At 47.2% G+C, this 15,028-nt stretch overlaps 3 protein-coding genes across 5 annotated transcripts; 1 reads left to right on the forward strand and 2 right to left on the reverse strand.

Annotated features, from left to right (window-relative positions):
- Positions 1–1,855: 1,855 nt before the first annotated feature.
- LOC120671629 lies at positions 1,856–8,126 on the reverse strand. Its single transcript, XM_039952019.1, has 2 exons — positions 6,339–8,126; positions 1,856–2,202 (listed from the first exon to the last, which is right to left on the reverse strand). The coding sequence occupies exons 1-2, from the start codon at positions 8,026–8,028 to the stop codon at positions 2,174–2,176; spliced, it is 1,719 nt and encodes a 572-aa protein (XP_039807953.1). The 5' UTR covers positions 8,029–8,126; the 3' UTR covers positions 1,856–2,173.
- A 492-nt stretch (positions 8,127–8,618) lies between these two features.
- Positions 8,619–12,619, reverse strand: LOC120671630. 3 transcript variants are annotated; one of them, XM_039952022.1, is made up of 3 exons: positions 11,816–12,619; positions 11,491–11,646; positions 8,619–10,860 (listed from the first exon to the last, which is right to left on the reverse strand). In XM_039952022.1, the coding sequence occupies exon 3, from the start codon at positions 9,804–9,806 to the stop codon at positions 8,748–8,750; it is 1,059 nt and encodes a 352-aa protein (XP_039807956.1). In that variant the 5' UTR covers positions 9,807–10,860; positions 11,491–11,646; positions 11,816–12,619; the 3' UTR covers positions 8,619–8,747. The 3 variants fall into 3 exon arrangements, with proteins under 3 accessions (XP_039807956.1, XP_039807955.1, XP_039807954.1); XM_039952021.1 differs by having other exon boundaries at positions 8,619–11,646; positions 11,816–12,618; XM_039952020.1 differs by lacking the exon at positions 11,491–11,646 and having other exon boundaries at positions 11,816–12,614.
- A 76-nt stretch (positions 12,620–12,695) lies between these two features.
- On the forward strand, positions 12,696–13,479 carry LOC120671632 (auxin-responsive protein SAUR71-like). The gene has a single exon (XM_039952023.1). The coding sequence runs from the start codon at positions 12,852–12,854 to the stop codon at positions 13,146–13,148; it is 297 nt and encodes a 98-aa protein (XP_039807957.1). The 5' UTR covers positions 12,696–12,851; the 3' UTR covers positions 13,149–13,479.
- Positions 13,480–15,028: the final 1,549 nt, after the last annotated feature.

Genomic DNA, 15,028 nt, shown 5'->3' on the forward strand with positions numbered 1-15,028 from the left:
TGCTTCGTCCTTGCGCCACGGGCATCATCATGGTCACCGTCGCCGGTGCCGGCGAGCTGGCGCTGACAGGGATCGATCGGACTGGCAGGCCGGTGGGCGCTGGCAGGGACCGGCTGGATCGGAGCTCCACGGGAGCAAGCCGGTGCACTGTCTGCATGACTGCATATCAGTAGTAGTAGTGGCAGCACGTACCGGCCATTTTCGTTGCGGCGGCGAGGGTCATGGCTGCTGACGCGGCAGGACGTCAACACACCTACTACTACTACTAGCAGCATGCCGCTGCGCGCTGCGGTTGCATGGTTGGACCGGTAGTACCGCAAAGGCCGGACCGTCTCGTTGTCGCTGGCCCCGCCGTGCTCCATGGGAACACGCAGCAACACGGGCACGGCCACAAGTCTCTCCCCCGGCCACCGCAAAGCAAAGCGCGTGAGCCGCCGGCCGCCGGCCGCCGGATCGACCCAATCATGCACGCGTTCCGTTCCGTCCTGGCGGCTCCACCCCGGCGAACCCAATCATCACGTAGCTGCAGCCTGCTGCCAGCCCCCACGATGGTCGATAGCTAGTCTGTGTTTAGTTGCGAAAATTATTTGCGAATAGCACTGTAGCACTTTTCGTTTGTATGTGGTAAATATTGTCCTACCATAGGCTAACTATATTCAAAAGATTCGTCTTGCAACGTACATCAAAACTATGCAATTAGTTTTTTTAGTTATCTATATTTAGTACTTCATACATATGTCATTTGCTATATTTAATGTTTGATAGAAAATTTGGAAAGTTTGGAGGAGTTGGGGGACTAAACACACAACCCTGATCTCCCCAGGTTTCTCCTGACGAGATGCCACAATTACACCAACGCGGCTGGACAGAGGACACAAAGGGGTGTTTAGTTGGTGAAAAAGTTTGAGTTTTGACACTGTAGCAATTTTGTTGTTATTTGGTAATTAATATCCAATCATAATCTAATTAGCCTTAGAAGATTCGTCTCATCCTAATCAGCTAAACTGTGTAATTAGTTATTTTTTCCAACTATATTTAATGCTTTATATATATGTCTGAAGATTCGATGTGATGGTATAAAGGTAGGTAGACAAAAGTGCTTGGTGTAAAAAGTATTAGAATTTTGGTGGAAATATTTTACTTCTATCAATTTTGTGAGTCTACATCCCGTTTTGTCAAACCTTTGGGCTGGCAAGTGGGACCTCCGTGAGGGGAAATGTGGATCTAATCTTGGTGAGAAAGAGTTTCAATTGTTTCAACTTTTGTAGTATAGATTTTATGCCTAAGGCCCCTACGACCAGTTGGCCGGCTGGGGCTGGTGGCACCCCCGCGGCGCGGGTTCGAGTCCTGGGGGACGCGAATTTCCGATGCCACGGGGAAAAAATCCCCCTCGCTGGGTCGGCCAGGGTTCGGGGGGTTTCTCAGTTGGGGTTAAGAGCCGAGGTAGTCGCTTCCTCTTAATGAAATGTGGGCGGGGACCATTTCAACCCCCCATCCGAGTTTTTAGTATAGATTTTATAGTACAGATAGAATAGACTTAGAGGGGAGTTCACTTTCACTGGCCTCTTTGGAAAGGTTGGGAAAAATGCCTTTTCATTCTCGTGAAAAAGTGAAAAATAATGGTGTAAAAAGAGGCTTTTCGTCTTCCAAGGGAAAACCATACTGGGCGCTAGTTGTGTTTTCATAAGCAAATGCTTTTTAGTATCCCTTAAAAAAAGAAAAGGAAATGCTTTTAGTTGCGTCAGCCGCTGTGCTACTTTTCATCTGGAGCCGGTGGTGGTAGTTACGTCCGCAAGTCAAGTGATTGTACACCTGGCTTGGAAGGAACTAGTAGCGGTTTTTTTTTTTTTTTGAAGCAGAATACGTTCCAGCTTTTATAGAAAGCATATAAAAGGTATCAGGTACAGGACACGAGCATACTGGGGATACCAGTTTAGCCAAAGATAGCGCCAAAAAAACACCCTCTGACTGGGAGCTAGGTGAAACTGAGAACACACACTAAGCTAAGATTAAACACCAGATTGGAGCTCTCCTCCCCTAGAGACAAAAAGCGACAGAAAAGAGCGCAAAACATCACATGAAGTCGTCAGCCGGCAGTCTCCTCTGTAATTGCTCCTGGAACATCTCTATCCACTGCGTCACCTGCTCGCCCCATTTGCTTAGCTTGTACTGTTCACCATCCCGCATCAGTGGCTTCCATCTCTGCAAAAATCACATACATTGAAACATCAGCTCGACTGGACGCCTTGGGAATTTCCCTTCAATTGCTCGTTTGTTGCGGGAGACCCACAGTGTCCAAAGAACTACTGCAAGTAAGAACAATTTAGTGTTGTAATCATTACACCCAAAAGGTAACCAAATATCATGAAAATCCTGCCACCCCCTAGGCGCCCGGTTCCAGCCCAGGGCTTCTTTGAAGCTGACCCAAATAAACCTGGCTATGTTGCATTCAAAAAATATATGTTCTGCTGTTTCCAGGGCCCCACAAGTGCTGCAGTGCGGGCTCCCCTTCCATTTTCTTTTTTTAAGGGCCACCCCTGTCTGCAGCTTGTCATGTGAAATTTGCCATAAAAACACTTTCAGTTTCATGGGAATTCTGCTCTTCCACACCCTACGTAGCCGTTTGTTGACAACCCCCCCGGTGAGAGAGCCATCTATACATGGATTTGGTAGTGTATACACCAGATTTTTCCATGCCCCAGGTGACCAAGTCCTGGTTATTATTCAAATGTGTGTCCTCGAGCAAGTCCATGAGAATCCCCCACGTCTCAAGATCGTGATGCCCGAGGGTTCTTCTGAAATTTAGATTCCAGTCGCCATTCACATAGAATTGGCAGACCCTTCCGTTCTTGTTGTTGCTCAGATCATATAATCTCGGAAAAGCAATCCTTAGCGGAGTATGGCCTAACCAAACATCGTCCCAGAATCTGGTTAGCACGCCGTTGTTTACTGAGAAAGTGGCCCCCCAGCTAAACTTGTGTTTGATCTTATTAATCCCCCTCCAGAACTGCGAGCCTCTCCCCCCCTTGCAACTTAGAAGCGGTTTGAGCTTAAGGTATTTGGCTTTTAGAAATTGGCAGCACAAGTCGTCATCTTTACTGACATATATTCTCCAAACCCATTTCAGCAGGAGTGCCTCATTAAACAGTCTAGTATTTATGATACCTGTCCCTCCGAAGTCTTTTGGTAAGCAAACATTCTCCCATTTCATCATATGATATTTAAAATTCTCCCCATCTCCCCCCAGAAGAATTTGCTTCTAATGTTATCCATCTGTTTATGAACTCCTTCTTGTAACATGAACACCCCCATCGTGTAGGTTGGCATACTGCTGAGAGAGGAATTTGTTAGAATCAGTCTCCCTCCCGAGGATAGATGTTTGCTCTTCCATGGTTGCAGTTTCTGCCTCATTTTCTCTATTATGTTACTGAAACCTCTCATACCCACATTTTTGCTGCTTACAGGAAAACCGAGGTATCTCATGGGCATCTTCCCAATGTTACAATTAAGCATATTGGCTGTGGCCTGTTGATCTCCCTCATCCATTCCGAAGGTGATCAGCTCACTTTTGTGGTAGTTGATCTTAAGACCCGACATCCATTCGAAGCAGTAGAGTAGGAACTTCAGGTTCCTAACTAAGCTTAGGTCTCCCTCCATCATGAGCACCGTGTCATCAGCATATTGTAAATGAGTGATCCCCCCGGAAGCAAATGGGGCACAACCCCTTTCACAAGTCCTTGTTCCTTGGCCTTAGTCATGATATGAGCTAATGCGTCAGCAGCCAGGTTGAACAGAATAGGAGATAAGGGGTCACCTTGTCTGAGCCCACGGTGTGTCCTGAAGTATGGTCCGTTCTCCCCATTTATGTTTATACAAACTCTCCCCCCCTTAACCGTTTGCATAATCCATCCTCGAAGCTGCTCCTTGAATCCTTTCATTTTCAGCACCTCCTCAACAAAATCCCAAGAAATGCTATCGTAGGCTTTTTCAAAGTCTATTTTGAAAATTAGCCCCCTCATCTTTTTTGTTTGCAATTCATGCACAATCTCATGTAACATGACCGCGCCATCCATGATATAACGCCCTTTGATGAAAGCTGTTTGACACGGGGAGATAATTTTATCTGACACTGTCGTGAGTCTGGCCATGATTAGTTTCGTAAAAATTTTGAAGCTCACATTTAGGAGGCAGATCGGACGGAACAACTTCACATTGTTAGCATTTTCTACTTTGGGAATCAGAGTAATCACCCCATAGTTTAGCCTGGCTATGTCTAGTGTTCCCAAATAGAAATCGTTAAACATCTCCATCAATTCTTCTTTGATACTCTCCCAGCATTGCTTATAGAAGGTCACCCCGAATCCGTCTGGGCCTGGTGCAGTGTCTTCTTTCATATCGAAAATGACTTTCCTCACTTCCTCTTCACTAAAAGGTTTTGTAAGCTCAATGTTGTCTGCCTCTGAGAGTCTACCATCAGTCCTCCAGGCGTCTCCCCACAAAGTGACTGTCCTAATAGGCATCTTTCCACAGAGATGTTTGTAGTATGAATATATGACCGATTGGATCCCCCCTGGATCAGTGATTACCTCTCCGTCATGTTCTAGTGATAGGATGGTCTTTTTCCTCCTCCTTCCATTTGCCACCAGATGGAAGAAACCAGAGTTAGAATCCCCCTCCAGAACCCATTTCTCACTCCCTCTTTGTTGCCAGTAGAGCTCTTCTGCTTCCATTAGCTTGTCAAGCTCTAGTTCCAGGCAATCTCTCTGCCGGACTTCCTCCTCCCCGAGATCGGTATTTTCATTCCGATGGTCGATGCCCTTGATCTTAGAGATAATCTCAAGTTTCTTTCTCTTATAGGCCCCATGAACATTGCCACCCCAACCTTTTAGAAATTGTCGAAGCTGGCATAATCCGCTGTGCCATTTGTCTAGAGAGTAAGCTGCCGCCGGCCACTTGTGTTTATAGGCTTTCCATTTGGCATCTACCATGTTCAAGAAACCTTCTTCGGCCAGCCATTGTTTCTCAAAGAAGAATTGTTTATTCCTTTGAGGTTGTCGCCCCCAAGACTTAGTACAAGTGGATTGTGGTCTGAACCCAGCCTTGTGAGAGAGGTCAGGGTTGCTAAGGGAAATTTCTCCTCCCACTCGGTACTGACAAGGACTCTGTCTATGTTGCTTTGTATAGGTATGTCTTGTTTATTAGTCCAGGTGTATTTGCCTCCCCCTCGGTGTAGCTCTCTAAGCTGAAACTTCTCAATAAAGTTATTGAACAGGTCCATCAGTCTGTTGTCACAGACCCCGGAGCTCTTATCTTCGCTACATCTGATTAAGTTGAAGTCACCCCCCAAAAGAAAAGGTAGAGAAGCATTCTCACATCTACTAGTAAGGCAGTCCAAGAACTCCGGGGAGTGAGTGTGGTCCGCTGGACCGTAAACTGTGATAAAATCCCATCTGATATTTAGGAGCCTGTGTCTTAGTGTGGCTCCCACATAGAACTCTGAAGTCTCCCAGTTTTCCACTTGTAAGACGTCTTCTTTTACTCCCAGCAGAATCCCTCCGGAGTGACCATGTGCCGGGGTCCAATGCCAGCTAAATCCCCCTTTTGGTGACAAACTTTCCAGCTCCCTGTTCGTGAAATCCTTTTTGATTGTTTCCTGAATCCCCACAACATCAGCATCCTCACTTTGTATTAATTCTCTGAGTTGTCTGCCACGAGATTTTTTCCCCAACCCTCTTATATTCCAAATAATTGCTTTCATTGGATACTTATGCGCTTGAGTTCTCTACTCAGCTTGCTCCCCCTTTCTTTGTTCCCAATTCTGCAGCTTTTCGCCCCCCCCCCCTTTTTGACCTGCCTCAAGCTGGGTGTTGGTTGCAGTCAGGTCTGAATTTTTTTTTTGCATATCTTCTCCCCCCGGTTCCAACTCACTCTGCTCCAAGTCAGTTTGTTGTTTCAACAGCACCCCCCTAGTTGATTCAAGCCCAGATTTTCAGCCTGAGGTCCTTTTAAAGAGGACTGAGTTTCACCATTGAATTCTTCACCCCCATATAAGATTCCATTTTCTTTCAGCCTTTGTGAATTATTCACTATTTCTAGGCTTAAATTTTCCCCCTCCAAGCTGTGATCCTCTTTCAATCTCTTAGCTAAATTAAAGTTGTAGGCAGCCTCCGCAAGGGAAGCTCTAGAAATTTCCTCTAATTGCATAGCATTAATGGTAACATCAGTTTCAGTTTTATTCTCCCCCAAGGTGATATCACAACTTAAGGCAATGTTAACTAGATCTTCTTCTTCACTAGAATTAAGAATAGTAAAGCCACGAGAAGTGGATTGGGTGTTACCTGAAATAGCAGTGAAACCACCCCCACCCGAGCAGGTTGAAGGGACCCTCGCGCTTTTCCTTGTTGCAACCGCAGGTAGCTTCCTGGTCTTGCATTTACTTTTCTTGGCTGAGTAAACCTCCCACCCTTCCTGATTATCCTGCTTCAACCTCACTAGGTCTTCTTCCATTGTGAGTGAGTATTCCATTACTTCTCCCCCCCCTAGAGACTCTTGGGAATCCTGAATATGATCTGAATCAATAGCAGCTCCCTGGCTTTCCATTGAAATTGTTTGCTGACTCAGTTTCGGTATTGGCCATTTTTCTTGTGGTAGTATCATGTGCCCCCCATTTTCCGTGTGAACCAAGAAGTGGTTTTGAGGAATGATCTCTCTCACTTCATTGTCAAGTTCCACACTAGATTGGTTAGACTCTTGCGAAAACAGCTCCTTATCCGCATTTAAGTTCTTAAAGGCGTCGGATTTGGGGTCGTAGATAGCTAGTGGGTGAATTTCTAGCACCTCCCCCCCTCCTAGCTTCTCACCAGATTGTGGACCCTCCTCCTGCACTTTTCCTCCCACTAATTTTACTTGGTTGTTGCTTGCTGGCCTCCCAGATTTCGAGCCACTGGAGTGTTTGGCACCTATAGGTTCCTGCAGTCTGCGACGTATCTCCCCCTCATAGTCCGAGAGATCGTCCGCATCGTCGTCTTCCATGTCTTCATCATCATTGGGTTTTCCTTGTGTTGGAGGTGGGGGAGCTGTTGGTCTTTGTTTCAATTCTGGTATGAACTTTACTTCATATCCCACCCCATCGACAAAGATTTCCACGAAGCCTTTAAGTTTGGACACATCTCGCGCACGCAGTCTGACTCTCACTGGTCCCTCCTTGATTATCGACAGTTCGTCAACCGCCACCACCTCTCCTGCTAGCTCTGCAATCAGTGTTACTGCCTCAGTGTTTAGAGCTTGATCAGGAACATTGAATAACTGCACCCAGCCGGTTTGTAAGGCAGAGGTCGCTCTTGGGTCCATAGGCGAGTGAGATATGGTGACAGAGATGCTGTATAAGGCGAGATCCAAACTTTTGGATCTAGAGAAGGTGTCAAGCAGCATTTTGTTTGGGAAGGTAGCCAAATACTCTCTGTCAGTAAGCTTTCTCACTTTCCATGCCCAGTTTTTGTCAATGAGATTCTTCAGTTCGTCCTCCAGCCTCTTAGTACTTGCCTCTCCACTCCTGATCTGAATCAGCCCCACATTTTCAGTAGACATTTGTTTGGCCGCACCCGGAATCTTCAGACAGTAGAACCCCTGGTTTGGGAAGCCAAAACCATACATGTTCAGAGAACAGCCTTGATTGCTTGGGCATTTGGCAGAGATGTGACCATCCTTTTTGCATCTGAAGCAGAAGGGCGGGTTGGTACATGTGGCTTGATGATGCCCTTCTTTGCGACACCAGAAGCACACTCCATTGACAGCATCCTTCCCTGCATCAGCTCCTGCCCTGTCGTTGGTGGAATCCATTTTCCCTATCGAAGCCTGATCAGCAGATTTAGGTCCTAGACGGTCTAGCACCGAGGGGTAGGGGTTGTGGCTTTGGTCATACCTCGAGCGCTGGCTTTGTTGGTAATTCTCACGCTCGGAGGCTGTTGGCTCCATGGCCCTTCTCTTGCCAGATGCTTCTTCAGTTCTGAAACCTCTGGGATCCCCCATCCTGTATGAATCCTGCTCTCTGTTGGATCTGTCTCTCCGTTGCCACTCCCGGCGTGGATCCACCTCCCTTCTCCCCACGCGGTCTCCACCTGGTTGGAATCGATTCCGACTAGTAGCGGTTTTTAATCATCAGTAAATGTCATTTTTATAAATGTAACTGTACGGATCAAGATGTGTGCCAATCCGACCTAACCGGCGATCGGGAGCTGCAATTGGAATGTTCAAACTAGGTACGCGGCGCGGCGGCAGAAAGGAGATTGGATGGCGTTTTCACGAGCGATCGAGCTACCTGCCCGCACCGCCTGACGAGCAAGCGACTAAGATGAGGCTAACGATGCTAGCATGCAGGCCGGTTTGTGGTCGGCTCGTGGAATTACTTTTGAACGCTTCAACGACTAGAATCTCAAGCTCTCCCAGCCCAGCCTGGACCAAGCCAACGCAACAATTAGTCTCCATATCTTTGTCTCACGTGCATGTGCGTATCATGCAACCAAAAATCGATCACGAACACGTGCTCTTTAAAAACCAGTGAAACACACCAAGAACTGTCTCCGTCGAGGCGTCGAGAAGATCAGAGCATCTCGTCGACATTTTTTTTTTGAAACGAGGCTCGTCCCCAATTCCATTCGAAGAAACGAAATTACAAAGTCAGAAACAGGCAGGGTGCAAAGAAACTAAGACGAGAGGAACAGAGCCTAAACCACTCTCTAACCTGACTTTCAAGCTAGAAGAGAACAGAGACAGACCCAAAACCCAGGGTTCCCAGGTGAGGGCCAGCTCGCGACAGAAGACAGAGCATGAGCCAAGACAAAAGAAGGTTTTAACATCACACAAACGCAGCCCCACTGGACTCCGCAGCACACATAGTTCACTCTGACGAACTTATTCCTTTCCTTCTTCTTTTTGCTATTTTGCAGCATCAACCCTCCTGATCTTCTTGATCTGCAGGCGACGACAGCAGCAACCCCACGGGTGGCCCCCCCAGCCTGTTGTGCTAACACCTTGTGGGCACAGGCCAGAAGCGTCTTCACTCCATCCAGCAGCCTCCCCTGAAAGTCCGAAGTGTAAAGCCCTGCCCAATAATTCATGAAAGCATATGAGTGTAATAGAATCTCGGCTGGGTGCCGAATGAGTTTGGCATCAAAAACTGCTTTATTACGACACTTCCAAATGGCCCAGCACACAGCTGCAAAATTGAAGTGATAAACATTATGCCCATCCGGCAGCCACTTCCTAATCCACTGTTTATACTGCCGACAATCTCTCGAAGTATTGTTTGCACCAAAACATTGTCCAATCATAGCCCATACACATTTGGCTATCAAACACTGGAAAAAGAGGTGATCAATTGTTTCTGGCTGATCACAGAACTTACTGGAGGGATCCCCTATCCACTTCCTCCTTAACATATTATCCTTGGTGAGAATGGCACCTTTCTCCAACAACCAAGTAAATATCTTAATCTTGTAAGGTAATTTCGACCTCCAGATGTGATTAAAACTATTGATTTCTCCGTCACTGGACGTATGGTTATACACAGATTTCGTGGTGAAAATCTTCTTGCTACTCCAACTCCAAGAAACAATATCCTCTTGTGTCTCAAAGTTAAAAGAGAATGTCTTATCGACAATCCCCATCCATTCCTCAAACAATGAATGGTGGAGCCACCTGCTAAAGTTCAAACGACTATTTATAGCTAACATCTCCTGTACTGTTATCATCTTGTTCTCACATAAGTCGTAGAGCACAGGGTGGTCAATACAAATCGGTTTCCCCATTAACCAACTATCCTACCAGAAAAGAGTTTTTTTTTCCCATTCCTTGTGTGGATTTGTCTCCCTTTCAGGTAAACCATTCTGATTTTCAGAAGGTCTGACCAGATGGGGAAGTCATCTAGCCTGTGTTTCACAGAGCTAATAGGTCTCCCTTTCAAATACTTGGCTTTAATTATGTCCTGCCAAAGTCCATCTTCACTCTCAAGTCTCCACCACCATTTGCAAAGCAAGCTAATGTTCATATTATATATGTCCTTTACCCCCAGTCCTCCTTTTTTCTTACTTCTGCAAATTATTTCCCACTTAACAAGATGATATTTTCTTTTAGCCCCTCCCCCTTGCCAGAAGAAAATTCTTCTCTACTTATCCAACTTTGCGACAATGGTTTTGGGGAAGAGGTAAATTGACATATGATAAATGAAGGAGCTAGATAAACTAGAATTGATCAAAGTTGTTCGATTAGCAATGGATAAGGAACTTCCTTTACAAGTGGATAATTTCTTTTCATTCTTGTCAAGTAGGGGAGTCCAGTCACACACATGCAACCTACTGGGACTCACTGGGACACCCAGATATTTGATGGGAAACCTGCCAATTTTGCAGTTAAATAGTTCTGCGTACTGCATATATTTCTCATCATCCCCATTGATCAATAGAACTTCACTTTTAGTGAAATTTATTTTGAGACTAGACATTATTTCATATAAGTAGAGGAGAAGTTTCATGTTTCTTGCAATATCGATGTTATCTTTGACACAAACAATTGTGTCATCAACGTATTGGAGAATAGCCACTCCTTTATCAATCAAATTATCAGCCAAACCATAAATCAGATTGTTTCGTTGAGCTTTTCTGACCATCCTAGCCAGACAGTCAGCAACTATTTTGAAAAGGATAGGGGAAAGAGGGTCCCCCTGTCTAACTCCTTTGTGACTTGTGAAATATGCAGAAGCATATTTAAAACCTGAAGATGTCGCAACATGCAATGATTTCCGGTAACAGCTTGTTCATCCAAACAGATATGACAGTTGTCACTCCAGATAGGAACATGAGCAGTCTGCAATCAGATATGGTTGATATCCAATATCAGGTAAAGAACAATTTAAGCATTATGACTGGATAAGGAACAGGCACAAAAATGCTAAAAGGGTGAAAAACTTGTAGCTGATTATTAACCACAAAAGGGTAGCTCAAGATTTCAGAACCTTGATTACAAATTATAATAACTCAAATAAAACGAAGGGCACTAATATGCCTGCTATAATGATGTAATAAAGAGTGGCATAAATAATGATTTTTTCAGAAACTAAAGGAACTTATTAGCAACCTCCATTTTCCCTTATCTGCTGCTGTAATTATGCATTTGGAAAAAAACAGTGTGGAATGCTTTTGCTAGAAAATGAATCCCTTCTTGTGATGATTGTTGCATTGTTCTGTTGAACCAATTGTCTGAAAGATACATGAAGGTGCAAATACCAATCTGCATATGTGTGTATCCCAAGCAGTCATAAGATTTGTTCAGACCATCATAAAAGTGTTAACTGAGATTTAGCATTGTAACAAAAGCTTCTTAAATTTTTTTTTCTATGTTTCCCTATGGCTACAAAAAATTGGTGCCATGCGATGGCCGGGCATGGAAACATATGCAGCAGGCACACTATTTAAATAAAGCGGTCTATTAAAATACCTTAAGTTGTTTGGTTATTCTTCCTGACATGTACAGGTACGACCTTAAGTAGAGGAGAATATGCGTTTCTGGTTGTAGATCCAACCATTAAACTTTGCTGACTAAACTATGTAAACCGTCCTTGTAGTGGATCTTTTCCATCGCAATGGTGCGTCCCTGAGTTTTAAGATTTGATGCACCAAAATAAGTGAAATTTGCCGGACTCAGTTAAAAAAAACGCCTGGTAGAACCGCAAATCTAAGATCCAAGAAACAGAACAGATAGGAAGAAATGTAACCAGATCTAGAGTGCTGATGAGCAGTATAGGAATAGAAAGAACAAGCACCAGTGCAAGTCGTCGCCGGAGAGAATATGGGGAGCCATGGCTGCTTGTGGAGCTGCGGCCGCCGTCGATGCTGCTTGCGCAGGAGGGCCTCCCTGCCATCGGCCCCCTCCGCGCCGCCCGCTGTGCCTCCTGCCGGCGCTTCCCAGCAGGCGCCGCGCCACCCCGCCGCATCGCACCACCCCGCCACCATCACACCTCCCCATCGCGTCGCGCCACCCCGACGCCGCCCGCTGCCACTGCGCCGGTCGCCGCCCCCTGCCGCCGCGCCGGTCACCACGCACCGTAGCTGCTCGAGTGCGCCGACCCGCAGCCGCTCGAACGCGCCGGCCGAGATCCGCACCATACGCCACCCGCGGGAAGCCGGAAGCCGCGCGTCTCCCTCGCAGCTGCTTGCCACCGCCTGTCTCCCACCATGCGCTGGTCGCTGCCCCGCCGCAGCTCAGAGCCGCTCGGCCTCCCCGCCACCGCCCGCCGCTGGGCGCGCCTCAGGCTCCAGCAGCTGGCCCACTGGTCACCGCCCCTGCAGTCCTCTCGAGTTCTCGCCGCCGCCTGGCGCGCCGGTCCGGATCCCAGCTGGATCTATCGAGAGGAAAGGGGAAGGGAAATGCGCACCGGTTGGGATCCCTGCTAGATCCATCGAGAGGAAAGGGAAGGGAAAAAGAGGAAAAGAAATGGAAATGGGGAGGGGGGAGGGGGAGGCTGCGGGATGGCGTGCTGTGAAGGAGTTGGGTCGACCGTAAATTTTGAACTTACGGTCAACCGTAGATTCAGGATTGCGCATTCTCTCTCACGACATACGCTAAGTCACGGGTAATCGTCTACTTTCTCATCATCTCCTAGGCATGTACTGTCCTATATATAAATGGAGCTCTCAAGAGGCCAGAGACCGGCCAAGCAGAGCCAACACAATTCACTGGCATGCAGACCAAAACCTGTAAACATCACATACCAGCCTAGCTAGCTGCTGCGTATCTGCAGCAGGACCGTCGTCTGCCTGCACTTGGCCGATCATAGGATCGACACGCCGGCGTCGACGATGAGGGAGCTGATGCGGCGCCTGAGCTTCTCGGACAGCGTGAGCGACGGCAGCGGCGGCGTGCCCCGCGGGTGCGTGCCGGTGCTGGTGTGCGACGGCGGCGGCGGCGAGGGCGAGCGGTTCGTGGTGCGCGTGGAGGCGCTGCGGCACCCGTCGTTCGCGGCGCTGCTGGAGATGGCGGCGCAGGAGTTCGGGTACAAGCAGGAGGGCGTCCTGCGGGTCCCCTGCGACGTCCGCCACTTCAAGGACGTCCTCGCCGCCATCTCCGCCGTATCCTCGCCGCGCTCTAGGAACTGATCCACGAAATTATTACTCAGGCGTTAATCGGAGGCATCGGATCTGGATTAAGAGCCACCTGATAACCTGTTAATTACGTATTAGCGTAGTGCTGATGATGGTTGGGATACCAAGGATTACTTGACCTACTTTAATTCCTCCTCCTCCTCCTCCTCCTCCTTCTTCTTCTTTGTGTTAATTATTTGGTTTCTTGGTTTGGGCAAGATCGACCACGGAGAGGACTTGCTAGCTAGCATGCATCAGCGCGTTGCAGTGCGCGTGTAATTTAAGGTTAGGCCTCCTGTCGATGTTCAGTGGAAATAATGGATCAGTCTGCACATATGTTTCTCTTACAGTATTGGCTTCACTCCTGCAACTTGGAATGAAAAGAAGGAATCGAGTTTTCAAGTCAGGTTTTCAGAGTTTGGATGATAAATTAAAGAGCTAGCATAGGTTTTTCAAGTTATCAATACACACTTGGGTCAACTTTTCAGTAATATCGTAGATCAGCGTATCATCTACTAGTCGTGTTTGGTGTCCAGATTCTCCACGACAGTGCTAGACTGCTACTAGTACATTAGAGTGAGTGTTGTACATCCTGTTTCATGATTAGTGAAGACTAGTCACCGGTCAGAGTTGAATCCAACAACTATAGAACAATTTTTCTGAAGACTACACCGCACACACATGTACAGAGTAGTTGGCCGGTTTTGAAGCGCCAGAATAGAAATTTGCGAGAACAGGGGATGTCAGCCCTGTTTGTTTTCATGTAGTTTATAATCTAAGCGTGTTCGAGAGAAGCGAAGATTTTCTCGCTTCTCGTAGTTCAAATCTCTGAAGCGGATTATCACAGAAGCGAAAATAAGCGAGGCGTTTGGTAGGATTATCGCTTATTTCCACCGATAAACCGATTATAATCGGAAACAAACAGAGCCATCGTAAGCTACTCCATGTTCTTGCAACTTTGTAACATTTTCAGATAATTTATTCCAAGCGATTGTCTCATTACTCACCCTTATCCTAACCTCATTTCCTTTGCGAAGTGGACGAGGAATTAAAGTGATTGTCCCATTCCCTTCCCTCTCTACTATCGATGGTGCTCACTGCGATGCAATGTTTGACCGCCACATGTCAACGCCTACCAGTACGACCACATTACACATTGCTGGCGCACACGCACCTAGCACTAGCAGCGCCGATATATTGTACTACAACACCCGCAGGATATGTGCTCCTGATTTTTTTTCCCCAACAGAAGGAAGTGGGATTTCACGTGAGCGACTGGCCACGCATCCCCCAGGTCTCCAACGTAGGGCACACGGCCGATTGACAGTCTGAATATGGACGCGTGTACTAGGCGTCTAGGCCCACGACGACATAGAAACGTCAAGCCCAGTGCAAGCTGGTATAGATAGGAGCACGTTTCCAATCTCCGGAGCCGTACGTTTCCAATCTCGCCGGCGATTCTTCATTCTCTAGCTAGCTAGTTTCTACAGCCTGCACGCGGGTCGCATCGGAAACCTAGACCGGGCGTCTTGTTATGAGGGAGACGGAAAGCAGTGGTGAAAACGTACGCAGAGAGAGAGAGAGAGAGAAAGAGAGAGAGCAAGTTGGAAGCAGCGAGCTTCGGGCACGACCCGGCCGAGAGATAAGCAGGCGATGCCTCGAGCAGAGTCTCGTCGTGCCGGCACCTGTTTCTGCAAGATCGGAGGGGGAGCTTGGGAAAAGAAGAATTGCTCGTGGTCACGCGCGTGACCCCGATCCCCCGAATGTACATATCGCATGCAACCCACCCCTTCACGATTTCGTGTTTTCATTTTAAAATCAGCCTAATAAACCGGTCAACTCATATTTTATTGCTAGGAGCAAAAACAAATGTCTACTTGGCGAAAGCTCGTCCC

This window comes from Panicum virgatum, chromosome 4N (genome assembly GCF_016808335.1).
Source record: "Panicum virgatum strain AP13 chromosome 4N, P.virgatum_v5, whole genome shotgun sequence".
NCBI lineage: Eukaryota > Viridiplantae > Streptophyta > Magnoliopsida > Poales > Poaceae > Panicum > Panicum virgatum.